Source organism: Rattus norvegicus, chromosome 13, assembly GCF_036323735.1.
Source record: "Rattus norvegicus strain BN/NHsdMcwi chromosome 13, GRCr8, whole genome shotgun sequence".
In the NCBI taxonomy this organism is placed as follows: domain Eukaryota; kingdom Metazoa; phylum Chordata; class Mammalia; order Rodentia; family Muridae; genus Rattus; species Rattus norvegicus.
This window is the reverse complement of record NC_086031.1, coordinates 78690922-78706393: the sequence shown is the minus strand read 5'-3', so window position 1 is coordinate 78706393 and position 15472 is coordinate 78690922. Positions and strand designations below refer to the sequence as shown.

At 39.5% G+C, this 15472-nt stretch overlaps 1 protein-coding gene across 4 annotated transcripts in view; it reads right to left on the bottom strand.

The window, feature by feature from the left end:
* Nucleotides 1–15472, bottom strand: part of Kifap3 (kinesin-associated protein 3) — a 136973-nt gene that overhangs the window by 91428 nt on the left and 30073 nt on the right. For all 4 annotated transcript variants that reach the window (XM_039090489.2, XM_039090490.2, XM_063272116.1 and 1 more), the window contains exons 9-10: nt 7715–7893; nt 3439–3601 (exon numbers count right to left, since the gene is read on the bottom strand). In XM_039090489.2, coding sequence (XP_038946417.1) covers nt 3439–3601; nt 7715–7893 — 342 coding nt within the window. The remainder of the gene's footprint in view (nt 1–3438; nt 3602–7714; nt 7894–15472) is intronic.

Below are 15472 nucleotides of genomic sequence, written 5' to 3'. Positions count from 1 at the left end.
AATCAAAACAACCCTGAGATTTCACCTCACACCAGTGCGATTGGCTAAGATCAAAAACTCAGGTGACAGCAGATGCTGGCGAGGATGTGGAGAAAGAGGAACACTCCTCCATTGTTGGTGGGATTGCAGACTGGTAAAACCATTCTGGAAATCAGTCTGGAGGTTCCTCAGAAAATTGGACATTGAACTGCCTGAGGATCCAGCTATACCTCTCTTGGGCATATACCCAAAAGATGCCTCAACATATAAAAGAGACACGTGCTCCACTATGTTCATCGCAGCCTTATTTATAATAGCCAGAAAATGGAAAGAACCCAGATGCCCTTCAACAGAGGAATGGATACAGAAAATGTGGTACATCTACACAATGGAATATTACTCAGCTATCAAAAACAACGAGTTTATGAAATTCGTAGGCAAATGGTTGGAACTGGAAAATATCATCCTGAGTGAGCTAACCCAATCACAGAAAGACATACATGGTATGCACTCATTGATAAGTGGCTATTAGCCCAAATGCTTGAATTACCCTAGATCCCTAGAACAAACGAAACTCAAGACGGATGATCAAAATGTGAATGCTTCACTCCTTCTTTAAATGAGGAAAAAGAATACCCTTGGCAGGGAAGGGAGAGGCAAAGATTAAAACAGAGACTGAAGGAACACCCATTCAGAGCCTGCCCCACATGTGGCCCATACATATACAGCCACCCAATTAGACAAGATGGATGAAGCAAAGAAGTGCAGACCGACAGGAGCCGGATGTAGATCGCTCCTGAGAGACACAGCCAGAATACAGCAAATATAGAGGCGAATGCCAGCAGCAAACCACTGAACTGAGAATAGGTCCCCTATTGAAGGAATCAGAGAAAGAACTGGAAGAGCTTGAAGGGGCTCGAGACCCCAAAAGTACAACAATGCCAAGCAACCAGAGCTTCCAGGGACTAAGCCACTACCTAAAGACTATACATGGACTGACCCTGGACTCTGACCCCATAGGTAGCAATGAATATCCTAGTAAGAGCACCAGTGGAAGGGGAAGCCCTGGGTCCTGCTAAGACTGAACCCCCAGTGAACTAGTCTATGGGGGGAGGGCGGCAATGGGGGGAGGGTTGGGAGGGGAACACCCATAAAGAAGGGGAGGGGGGAGGGGGATGTTTGCCCGGAAACCGGGAAAGGGAATAACACTCGAAATGTATATAAGAAATACTCAAGTTAATAAAAAAAAAAAAAAAAAAAAAAAAAAAAGAGCTAAAGGGGCTTGCAACCCCATAAGAACAACAATGCCAACCAACCAGAGCTTCCAGGGACTAAACCACTACCCAAAGACTATACATGGACTGACCCTGGGCTCCAATTGCACATGTAGCAGAGGATGGCTTTCCTGGGCACCAATGGAAGGGGAAGCCCTTGGTCCTGCCAAGGTTGGACCCCCCCCCGCCAGTGTAAGGGATTGTGGGGGGGGGTGGATGGGGAGGGGAACACTCTTACAGAAGAAGGGGGGGGATAGGGGATAGGGGGCTTATAGACAGGAAACTTGGAAAGGGAATAACATTTGAAATGTAAATAAAGAAATAACCAATAAAAAAATTTAAAAAAAATGTACTTCCCACTGGGCATCTTCCATTAGCACAGCAGAAGCCAAGGCCGTTTCCTTTGTTCCCCAAACAATTCCATCTCTGTGGCCCAGGAAGTGTTACTTAGTGGTTTGTTAACTTGACACAAGCTAAGGTCATCTGGGAAAAGGAAACTTCAATTGAGAAATGCCTCCATAGAGCTGGCCTGTAAGAAGGCCTGTGAAAGATTTTTTGAGGAATGTTTGATGTGGGAAGGCCTAGCCCACTGTCAGGGTAACCTCAGGTGGTAGAGAGAGCAAGCTGAGCAAACCACAGGGAGCAAGCCTGTAAGGTCCAGCCATTCCTCCCTAGGTTCCAGGCTCCAGGGGCCTGCCTGGAGCTCCAGACAGACTTCTCTCATTGATGGACCGTGATCTGCAAATGGAAGCTAAATAAACCCTTTCTTCCCCCCCCCCAAAAAAAAAAAAAAAGAAATAGAAGGAACTGTTATATCTGTATGAACTGTATGTCAACAAATGTGGTAACTGAATAGAAATGGGTAAATTCCTGGACAGGAATGTCTTATCCATATTAAATCATGAAGACACTGTAGATCCGAACAGACTAATAATTAGAATCAATTAGGAATAAGACTTTCTCCTATCACCAAAGCCCAGGACCCCATGGTGTCACTGCTGAACATGACCAAACACTTAGCACTCAAACCAATTCCTCCTGAGCTAGTAAAACAAACACACAAAACAACAACACTAACAGAGGCAGAAATCCAGTGTTGCCCGGAGCTGAGAACTTGATAGATACACAATATTAAAACAACAACAAACTACTGGTTAATAATCCTAGTGCACACAGATAAAAATAATTCACATGGACACTCCTCGCCATCACGTGATATCCGTGTCAGAAATGAAAGGCTCAATGCACACAAATCTATAGAGATCATATGCCACACAGACAGAACGAAAAATCCATCATCTCATTAGACAAGCCACAACCCAAACCAAACCTTTAGTAGAATAAGCTGTCCATGCACAGAAGAAAACTGAGCCAGTTATGTGTTGAGGTTCTGTCCATAAAGATAACAAAAGCCACACACAAGCCCAGATGATATACACAATGGACAATAGCTAGATTTCCTTCTAAACTGTCATCATTTACAAAGTATATGATTGCATATGTAGAAAGCTTTTAACATTCTACCTTATTTAAATTAATTTAAAAAATACAGCAAAATTTCAATATACAAAATGAACAATGAACTTCTATATACAAAGAGTGAATTATAAAAAAAATTACAGACATAAATGAGCCAATCTTATTTTTAAAAGGTAAAATGATGCCTGGTAATGAAGTTTAACCAAAGTAAACTTCATGGCAGGCAGAGTAGCAGGCTCAGGATAGCTGGTCATGCACTGGCAGCCGGGAAGCACAGAGAGAGTGGGAAGTGGAGCTGGCTATAAACCCTCAAGGCCTGCTCCCAGTGACAACTTCCTTCAGCACGACTCCACCTCCTAAGGGTTCTACAACTGCCCTTAGGTTGTAGAGCCCTCCACACCCCCCAAATGGTGCCAGGGCATTAAATATTCAAACACATGAGTCTAGGAGGGGCATTTTACATTCAAACCATACAAAGGAATAATGAAGTCAACGGGTTTAAAGGTCCTATTCCAGTTCATTCTACAACTAGGAAATCCTGGGGATAGGTCGTATTTTATTAATATGATTATTTTTTTACTCTTTAATTTTTAGAAGACCTTAAAAGGGGTGATTTTTTTTGCATAGACATCTTTTCTACACTGGGTTGAACTTTTCAATAATGTGGCAAATGTCAAGAAACAGCACCATCAATGTTAAAGCATACCCAAGAGTGCAGTGAGCTTCGGGAGGAGTCCAACTTGTACCATCTTGTTCCTCAGGCCTGTGTCAAATGAGAGGTTTAAGAGGAGCCGGAGGGTGATGTTCAGAAGATCTTCATGCTCACAGGGGATCATTTTTACCAGTTTTTCAACAATATCCATCTCTACCTACAGTAAAAAAAAAAAACGCATTAGATTACAAAATGAGATATAAAAGGTTACAACATAGCCTGTTTCTATTTGAATGTATAACTATTTCATAAGTATGCATTAGCTTATATTCTCAGTTCAATTTTTATATTAAAATCCAACTTTTAGAGAGGAAAGTCTACACACTCCTACATCATCTACTCTCTTCCTTCACTTTGCTGTCGTCCTCTGGAAAGCAAACAGCATTTGATCCTTGAAAATCCTGCATTAACTCAACACACCCAATACATTCCAGGCTTCCTAAAACCACAGACATGGTTTCATTTGCCTTTCGAGACTTCCTCTGTCTAAGGAGTGGACAAGTAAGAGGAGCAATAAAAACACAATGTAATAAACAATAAACAGAGAAACTGATGCCCAGTAGTGCTCTGGACGCAGCCTGGAAGTAGTCATTAACACATCAAGAAGACAAGATTTCAAATTCTGAACAAAATCTTAGTGATTATGAATTCCTTTTCTGGTTAAGAAAAGCTCTGCAAGTGCAGACTGACAGAAGGCAGTGGGAAGGCGTCATTAGGAAATTATAACTGCTTTGAATGAGCACGGGATAAAGTACATAGATATTAGTGGAAACTCAAATACAAATCTAAGCAGACTGTGGAAGTGTTAATGTTCAGCTACATAGCAGACTTCTCTTTGCAATTTTAATATAAGGGGCGATAGGTCAGGTAGTTCTTTGGCATGGAACCCCTCTGAAATCCAAGTTTCCAGATGCCAGCCAAAGGCCAGCATTGTAAGGTCTTAAGATGAAAGGCCTCAGGCCCTTTATCTATGTGGTTAATAAGGTAGCTAGCTGCTATGCCATTAACGAAGATCAGTAACTGCAATATGAGTTGAAATGCTAAAGGTTAAAAGGTTAAACCATATGCCAGTCTATATCAGAATACTGTTTTGTTTTGTTTTTAAAGTGCCTTTTTCTTCTCATGGTAAAAACAAAAATACCTTTAGGCATATTTAGCTGGTTTCAAAGCTATCTGTTAGACATTCAATCTGCAAACAAAAATTCTGTCATTTTAAAAGTGAACACAGCATGAAGCAGACATCAAGATTAAAGTGCTTTGGAAACATAGCTTAGTCATTTCAAACGTTTTTTAACCATATTGTAACCTGTACTCTATGATAATGACTGAGTTAAACTGAACTGACTAGATACTCCTCAGTTGGTCTTTTGATTAGGTTCTGGCCAACTCTGGGTGACCAGAGTTCTTCTTCATGATTCTGCTCACGCTCTCCTATAAGGTCAGGGATGGCTTAGTGAATACTACTGTGTGTGTTTGTTTTCATTGTTTCCACACTCAAAGCTCAAAAGAACAAATCTTAATGTCTTTATTAGTAGAACAGAAGGTGGCATCAGGAAACAGAAACACAGACATATAGATAGTTGCCTTTCAATACAGTACCAAGGCAATTTTAATAAAATCAAAAGACAATTTAATGATAAAAACCCATCTTTTAACAGCAGACGAGAAACAAAACCAAAGGTGACATCAATGTTCAGCAGCAAACCTATTTGTAAAGACTCTACGTACATGTGAGTGCCTGCCTGCTAGTCTGTATAAGCATGAAATGCACGAAGACGCCCAAAGAGGATGTCAGATCCCCTGGAACTGGAGCTTCCATCAGTAAGAATGCTAGGAATAGAACGAAGGTCCTCTGCAAAGATAGCATGAATTCTTAACCCCCAAAGTACATTTTGAGCTGTACTTCATAACATTCTAACTTAACTCAAAATGACCAGACTAAAACAACAGCAAAACCTTACAAAACCTCTTGAAGCTTTTTTGAGTTAACTGAAGAATGCTTCAATACAACACACCACAATCTGCTAACGGCATTTTTTATATGCTGGACTTCACCAAAATTATAACCTTTGCTCTTCATGGGAGAATGAGAAAGGTAAGCTACACAGAAGAGTAAAGGACATGAAAACCTATAACCGATAAAAGCTTGGCACCTAAAATATATACTAAAATCAAGTCATTAGTAAAAACAATAAGCAAGCCCAAACAATGTCCCTCTTTTTTACAGTTGTTCTTAAAACCACATGCTAATACGACGCACTCTTATAGTGCATAAATGAGGTGCCAGGTTAATATATTATTATATCTTTATTCTATAATAACTATTAAATAATTTAAAGCATGAATTAAAGTTAAACTTAATTTTTACCTTAAAATATGATGAATAAGTTCACCTTAAAATACACATGGAAAAGGTGAGACTACAGTTACGTCCATTCCCAGCTGAGAGTCTACTGGCACTTGATGGTCGCTGGGGAGCAAGATTCAGTTTCTTAGGGGATGTAGCCCTGAGAGCTCACCCACACTCCAGTAAATTGCCCTATACTGTTGTGGTAAAATTAAAATAAATGCTTTCTTTTATCCCACACTAGATCCGGCACCACAGTGGCACATGACATCTGGTAGACATCTTCATCTCAGTCGGCAAAGCGTCTCACCCACTCAGCTCCATCCCCTATCACACTGCTGATGGCTACTCCTTGAGCCTGGCAACAATCTCTCTACCCATCTAGTTCCCAAGGCAGGCTGCCACCATGCCAGACATACACATCCCAATTCCATGGCGGCCCAGTGTGTCCAGCCACCACACACTCTCTTGAACTCAAATCGTTACATGAAAGAACACACAACACAGTAACCTCTGATCCAATTGATAAGATATAATTGCTCATCTAGACACACAAAGCCCTGTACACATCCACCCCTTAAGAACATTCATAACAACCTGTAAATGTGCAGAGAGGAATCTTAACATCCGCCTCCATGTTCTCTCAGCTTCCCCATCTCGATCCAGTCTCCTCCTCCTCTAAAACTTCTCCTGCCCATCCTTCCGTGTGATCCAATGACAGACCTCGTACTATCCTGTACCTGCCTTCACCTGCATAATGACATCATCCTACACTATACCATGAACATACAGGCAGCACTAAAGAGACCTAGTGGGTTATGTAAAATAAAAAAATTAAGGAGTTCATGATTTTGGGAAGGAAAGTGGAATCTGGTGGAGAGTAGGGAGGAGTTGGGAGGCAGGAGTAATGTGGGTTAGAGTTGATCATAACATTATACAAAGATACGAAATTATCAATAAAATCATTACAAACATTGTTGTTAGTCTTGTTTGAAAACAACGAGAAGAGAATGGAGTCAAAGGGTTTGCACCTGTGACCCCCAGCACTTGGGAGGTGGAGGCAAAAGATAAGAAGCTCAAGACCAACCCTGCTACTACCTAAGATAGAAGACGGCCTGTGCTAAAGCACACCTCGTCTCAAAAGACCCCCAACTGAACCAAGAGAACCCCAACCAACTAAACACCAATGATAAAAATAGAGAGTAAGTTCTCCCTCTCAGGAGCAAAAACCCCCAAACCTACGACTGCGATCCTTTGCTACCTAAGGGCAAAATCAGAGAGATTAAATGTGCCATGCATGTACAGTCTAGCTGAGTTCTGAAGTACTAATGTCACAAGATGCTGTCCCTTAGATGGGCGTTTCTCCCATGTAAACTTGAAGCACGCATGTCTAAAGTAAAAATCTGGCTTCTCACAAAACTAAGCACTTCTTATAACTCTGGATGGGTAATTAACTTTGCTGAGTCCCCAAGAAAAATGATAGTTAACGAGATAAGCTGTTCTCTATCTTCCAATTCTATGACATCACTGGAAATTAAATGTAAACATAATATTCATGTCTAGAATTTTTTGATATATTAACCACTTCAGGATGATCATAGTTATGAGCATTTAGTAAATACACAAAAATCAGGAATATAAGAGGTAAAATAGTTTAAGTAACACCAAATGAACCTGAAAGTATAAGCTATTTTCTCAAAGATACTATGTATATCTATTTATAGCATATTAGAAAATACTTTTACTCAGTGCTTCAATTTGCTAGAATAGTAAGGATATCAGCTATATATTTCCTAATGAAGCTGTTTCTGTTATAAAATATTCATAATTACTTCAGTAGAGGTAGAAAATATTTATGTTTTACCACAGTATCTTAACTTTAAGATGACTAATGAGGACTATTTGAAGTAGCTTTGACATTACCATGTCATTTTTATTCTCCATAAAAATACTGAGTTTCTTTAAGAATGACACGACTAGAATGAGCAGCTCAAAATTGTCCCGATCAAGAGCCTTCACCAACATGTGAACGATATTCTTGTTCCTCATCTTCAGTTCCGTACGCGTGTCCTCCGCAAGATTCAGAAGCAAATAGAGAGCAACTAGGAAATGAAAATACACCACAGCTGAAGGAATGGCATATGGAATCAATAATTATACATCAGGTCTGCTTACCAAGGTCATAAACACAGTTCTACAAGGTTCTATAGCGTTTAAATTTTTAACATAATTAAAACGTCCAAGCTTTATCAAATGAGACAGACATAGACATAGACTCAGACTCCTCTGCCTAGTCCATTACTCTCTAGTTAGCACACAATATACTAAACGTCACTGTGCGTTTTCAAATGTCCTTTGTCTTTGTTGTTCCTCCTCCCTCTCTCCATGCCCAAACCCTCTGTGCCTTTCCTCCCCCAGGAGCCTCATTTCTGCTTCCATGTCACGTGTGTTCTACAAGCATTTATAATTATGAGGCTGAGACAAATACAAATACATATAGTGGCTCACATTCTCCATGAGCTTGGAGCACAATAGTAATTAAATGGCAATTAATGATATATAAGTCAGCAAACATAAATGGGAAATAATTTTATACATACAAAATTTCTGTCTCCAGTGACTGCTGTGAGACACGCTATCACTGGTGGTACTTTAAGACATATGCGGACACAAAAGCATCTACTTCTTATATTCAAATCCATTGTCTGTTAGTTGCTGCAAGAGTTGAGAAGTACAACTTGCTGAGGGCCTGCCACCGCATCAGTTTTTTGAGGAAGGTAGCCGGGGATATGGAGTCAGTGGTGAGGCTAAACTCTGTTTATCTTTGGCAATTCTGTCTATAACTCTTTGCTACTCTAAGGAAAAAAGCCATTGGATTTAGTAATAAAATCTTTCTGTTAGCATCAGGGAATTCAAAAAAAAGAAAGAAAGCTTAATGGTTAGGGTTCCCTTCTTTCTAGCTCAAAGACCATGCAAGAGGCTCCTTAACTCTTTTTGAACCAGAGACAGAATGAACCAGAGAGAGAAAAAAGGAAAGGACAGGACAGGACAGGACAGGACAGGACAGGACAGGACAGGACAGGACAGGACAGGACAAGGGAAGGGAAGGAAGGGAAGGGAAGGGAAGGGAAGGGAAGAAGGGGAGGGAAGAAGGGAAGGGAAGGGAAGGGAAGGGAAGGGAAGGGAAGGGATCACTCACATAGAAAACACACACACCGGATGAAGAGGAAAATGGTGACATCACCTTTCTTTTACTGTTTTCAGCTTCCTATAGCTTTTAGACAAAAAGTTCTCTATGTAAGAAAGAATTATGTCATAGATAAAATGTCACAAATAAAGAAAAAGAATTAAAATGTTTTACACAGACAAATACACACACACACACACACACACACACACACAAATCTGGGCAAGGCCCAACCACTTGTCTCAAATCAACTCCACAAGTGTTCATTCATGCTTACATACATGTACATATATGTACACATACACACACAAATATACATTATTTGTGTACAATATATTATATCTACATACACACATACTTGGATGGATGGATGGGTTAGAACCCCCCCCCAAGCCGACAACTTTCTTTTCTCTGGCCTTTTTATACCTTCTAGACAAAAGTTCTTTAGAAAATTACCCCAGAGATAAAATGTTATATAAAATGGGAATTACAGAAGGATGTCGATATTAATTCTATATGTTTATAGTAAGTTCAAAGCAGTAGTTTCACACTGCCTTGCTTTACCGTAGTGCACGCCTGTGGCTTCATCCTTGGACGTGAATGCTTTTATTTGAATACAGATTTGTCCCAAGTTATCTCTCTTTTTAGTGTAATTGTGAAAGCTCACTGAATTCCTTTATTATGCAGTCTTTGCTTACTATCACGAGGAGTGAGGACGTTTACTCTTGATTTTAGCTTTATTACATCTTTCTAGGTAACAACTAAAACCATCTTTTAAAACTTTCTTCCTAAGATTATTTGAATCAAATCAGGGACTTCATAAAATCATTAACTTATCTAAACAGCACTAGTTCATGACAGTTCATCTTTCTGCTGATCTGCAGGAAGTCTACTCAGTAGGGCGGGCTAACGCTCAGTGATTCTCAGGCTCTGTGAGAGTGACAGGAAAGGCACAGCGGCTACAAGAAGCCATCCTGAGATGAAGCACGGTAGGTGACAGCTTACATTCTGTCTGGACAGGAAGTTTCACGGTGTGGCTTGAAAATAATTTTTTGTCAAAATTATGTAGGTTATTGATGAATATAATCATTTTTGTCTTCTTTAATGGCTTTATATTACTATTTCTGGCATTTCGTTTAATGGTTTCTGTCTCTTTAGACAGAGCTGACCATTAGCCCAGGCTGACTGTGAACATGTGCTCTTGCCATTTAAGCTTCCCCAGTGCTAGAGTCATGGCATACATCACTTCCCCAGCATTTTCTCAACACATTCTTCTTATCCACGTTGACCTCTTAATGCAAAGAAGATGGCAATATATGCAAATATATGTCTGTATATTTATATTAGTACAAGTTGATAAATATTTATTTAGCAAAATTGGTTCTAGAAAGGTAAATATCTTTATAATTGCATGTATGGCAGCTATAATGGTTCTCAACAAAAATAAATAATGCTAAGATATTTATAAGCAATGTAGCACAGACACCTTACACACAGGAAGTTAAGTACCTAACCTAAGTAACTGTCCTATCTACACAGGTAGGAGGCAGCAGAACTGAATGAAACACGAGCCCAGCAGCTAGTTATGTGGCTGCATCATGCTGAGGGTTCCGTGCACATCATAACGCAGGAGACCGTAAGGCCTTCTGTGTCTGGCCAAAGCAGATGCAGCGAGTTGAACAGTGCCTACCTAAAATTTAACAGGACCTTAGCATTGGGCTTTATTTGGAAATCTAGTCTTTGCATCGGTAGTAGATAAGATAATGCAATAATCAGTTAGGGGAGAGTCTTAATCTAGTAACGGAAGCCCTGGGTGAAATGGAAGCAGAGTTGGGACTGATTTGCAACAAGCAAGCCAAGAAGTATTAGACAGCTGAGAGATATCAAAATGACAAAGTAGTAATTATTCTCTAGAGCCAGCAGAAGAAACTCTGTGAGAATAATTCAAAGAGACCCACTTCAAACAACTTCATTACAGTAGAGATGTGTTTTACAAAAACAAACAACAAAAAATTAAAACACACAAACTAAGGTTTTCACAACGCTAGACATCAAACAACGAATTATAGTGATCTCTGAGAGGTAAGAAACAAAGGACATAGCCATGTGACTGCCTACAAGGCTGTCTAGGCAAAGTTTCCGCATTACCACACAAGGAAGAACCCAGGCAGAAGCTGACAAGTCTCCAAGCAACAGAGATGGACTGAAGGGTCTGCTAGAAGCCATAATACAGAGAAGAAGACTGGAGAAGGGAGAAGTATACAGAGAAAGAGAACTCTGGAGTTCTATAAACTCCACTGTGTACGGAATAGGCTACAGTTGGGCACAAGTATATTTAGGATCCAAATGAGCCCAGGGACAGAACAGCAACAAAAAGGATTATTAGAAAAAGCACATGGTGCTGTACAAGAAACCAGAAACAGCACACACTGGAAATCTTATAATTTATAGGTAATTGAGGAATTCTCAAAGTGTCTTGTCTTGGTAGTAGAGACATTTAGACTAAATGCTGCTCATACTTATGACTCAAGATCAAGACCTAAAAGGTTCAAAATCTTTCCAGGTAACTAAACTATTCCCTAAAACAAAACTCAAGTATATTTATTAATTTGTTAATTAACTGAACACTCAATTAATCTGTTTTATGCTCAATTAATATGCTTATGTGTGTCTGCTTGTCTGTATGCTCACACATGTATGCAGTGCTCATGGAGGCCACTGGGTCGCTCAAAACTGGACTTAAGAAGTAGATGTGACCTACGTAATGTGTGTGTTGTCCTCTGTAAGAGCAACAAACACTCAAAATTGTTGAGCCTTCTCTCCAGCATCACATAATAAAAGGCCATTTTTATGAATAAAATATAATGTACATTTCATGCCATCTGGCAGACAAATCAAAGAGTATCAAGCCATTTAAGGCACCGGAAATACAACCCAAAAGCAGGAGAAGTTAGGGAGACATGTGGGAGGCAGAAAATAAAAATAAAAACGTCTAAAAGTGCTTAGCAATGCAATGGAATATAAAGGCAGTGCTGGGACTTAGAGAAGAAAAGATTAGTGAGTGTGAAGACAGAATCATAAATCATCTGAAATCAAACACACAAGAGGAAATATCAATGACACTAAGATCTCTGGAAAATCCCCACTTATCTGGAACAAAATGACTGCTGTGTAAATAACCTATGAGTTAAAAAAGGAGAAATGGAAATTAAACTTAATTAAATAAAATTATAAATAAAAAAACCCATGAAAATATTTGGGTTGCAGTCAGAGGGAACATTTGTGCTCTAAAACAAATTATTAGACAAATGACCTCAGCTTTCTCTTAAAACAACAAAACAGAGCAAATTAAACTCTAATAAAAATTAAAAAACTGATCAGCTTGTATTGCAGCCTTTAAATCCCTGCACTGAAAGCAACTACTTTACACTGATGCTAGTGTAGTTGATGCACGATGCATCTGACTAAAAGCATGTCTGGTTGTGTATCCAAAGTTGGTATGTTATGCAAAATTAATAGAGTTAAAGAGCACGTAAAGTTCATACATGCAATGTAGCCGAGAGCTCTTGCTCGGCACAATGTGTTTGCAGCAGCCAGCTGTGGTAAAGGGGAGACTGTAACCCTGGCTTTAGCCAGCCGGAAGCCACCTTGAGCTAGCAGCACAGCAGGCCAGAACATGCCCTGCCTCCCGCTGGCCATGGGCCAGGATGACTAGTCTGAGCTAATTCTGGAGCCACAAGAGAGGCCATGTATGAGAAAGTGAGCTAACTTATACTATGAAAGCCTTTCAAAGACTGAGAAGCGCTAGGTATTTCTAAGCCTGAACTCAGTTACTTATTTTTCCAAATAGTTCTATTTTTACCGCTGTTTTTATAAAGCCTTCTAGCTAACTGTTATGTATTACTTGGTAGTTGTGTTTTCGTAAAGCCTTATAAAGTAAACTGTTAACAGTCTACACAAGTGCAGCTTCTGACAAAGAAACCTGAACATTCTGAGATGCTAGAGTATTTCCCACAAGACAGACAGAATGGACCCTGTGCAAACCCAACCTAAGAGCATCTCTTCTCTACCCCACTGGTTAAATCTGGCCTGAAGGGCTTAGTGGCATTAACTCCATCTGTCACTTCCCTTCTTCCCCCAGTGTGGGTCCAGCCTAGACCAACCAGGATGAATCTTTCCCTATCATTGTGGGACAATGGAGAACAAACCATCAGATGGTTAACCAACAATGTCTTCAGAGAGTATTGAGAGACAAGGGGGTGGGGTGGGAGGGAGACTGTCAGAGCTGAAATAGTTATGGTGGACACGCAACCCTACCACTAGGAAAGCTGAACCAAGAAGATAATTCTAAGGGCAGCCTAGACTTTACGGTAAGATGTTTCTCAAGCCAACAAGACAAAACTGCTTGTGCCAGCCTTCCAAAAGTAACTAAATGCCACGAGGCTGTGAAAAATGGTTCTCTTGCAACAGGAGCCTGGCACTAACAAACTGCGCTAACCTTGGTCATAATTTATATTTTGTATATTATATTTGTTTCAGACATGGAAATGGTCCACATCAAGTTTGAGGTACTAAAACATGCAGTGGGGAAATGTCAGAAGTCTGGTAGAACGATGGCCTTCTGAAGAGATACAGACAGATGTCTGAATCAATGCGCCCTGAAGACATGGAGTTTCTGCAGGAGTCTCAGGGGAGAGGGAATGTGTCTCCCTGAAGAGAGTCATACAATTCTAACAACTTGTCAGACCACCTACAGGACAACTCTGAAGCCCAGACAAGGATGGGTCTAGGGTGGGCAGGACCACATCTTGACCCTCTATTTGAACTTTGATTTCACTTCAGAATTCCAAAGACATGGTTGAGCTTCTCTGTATCTCCTTGATCCTCTTCCCCATGTGACCACATTGAGTAAGTCTCTCTTTTTCTGCTTTACACTTAAAACAAAATTATATAAAACCTTTTCCATAATCAGAATGCTGTATACCAGCAAACCTACACAAAAGTGGTGGGTGGACGAAGACAGAGTGCCGAACAGACATGCACATACACAGAGGAGTGACTTTTTGGCAAAGACAGAATCCTCCTGAATTAGATTGAAAGAAATAAAATGAATGATGAATAGCGATATATTCATATGAAAAAATAAAACTACCTCAATTCAAATGTATTCAAAATGTATCACTGATTTTACTACAAACCCTGGAATGACCGAACTTCTAGAATAAAACACAGCAAAAACTCATTCCCTAACTGCAGTTAGGGAAGATATTATAGTACAGTGCCAAAACAATGATGCATAAAAGCCCAAATTATAATTCATAAAAACTAAAAATTCTGACCCTCAAAAGACATTATTAGTGAGTAAAAAGATAACCAGACCGGAAGTCTTTGTGAACAAATCATATATTTTATAAAGGTTATATAAAACATATCATACACACACACACACACACACACACACACAGAGAGAGAGAGAGAGAATACATATACATACACACGTATGCATACAAAATAATCCTACTACGAAATAAGATACATGAAAGGAGATTTCAACAAAAGAAACGCAGATTGAGATATGAAGAGTCTCTCAACCTAAGTAGTGGGCTGGGAAGTTCAAATCAAACTACAAATATATTAAATTGTAAGCGAATAAAATTAATAATATTGATCATGTCAGTCTTTTCTCTTACTTTTTTAAAGACAGGGCTTCTCTGTGGCTATGCTGGAACACACTCTGGATTTTTATACACTAATGGTGGGAGCATCGGATAGAGGGCACTTCTATGTAGGGTAGTCTTCTAAGTGCTAAACATTGCTCACTGTGCCATCTCTGAGGATACACAGCAAAGCAACTGCCCAAAACTAGAAAGACTCCAAAAGAGTACAGAAAATTATCAGATACGAATAATTAAAAGAAAAAATGGATAACTCCAACAACACGGATGTATCCTTGTTCTGACCAAACAGGATTATTCTTCTAAATTACTAGAGGAGGGAGAAAAAAATGATGGAACGATAACAGATATATAAGGCAGCTATGGAATGGTCTATATCTACCTTGAATGATCACAGTCCAGGAATTATTTGCATATATTAAAATATACCAAATTATGTTTACTACCTATCAGTCATCTCTCAATAAAACTGGATAAACAGAACATAAAATATTTGCATAAATAAATATTTTGGTTAGGAATAGAGCTTACTATTCTACATGCTTAAAAAACCAACTTAGTGTTTTAAAATTCTAACAAAACAATTATTTTTAAAGATCTAATCTATTTTGGTTTATATGCTGATCCAGGTAAAAGTTACTATATTCTAGTCTTTTTAAACACGGAACATTGAAAAGGTGGCTGGCTTCTTTTCCAGTAGGCTAAACTTAATTTAGATCTTTAAAACAGGCTGGCACAGGGTTCAGCAGTGGGATGCCTGCCTAGCAGTGCAGTCCTTGGTTTTTGATTCCTAGTAATGCAAACCAAACAGAACAACAG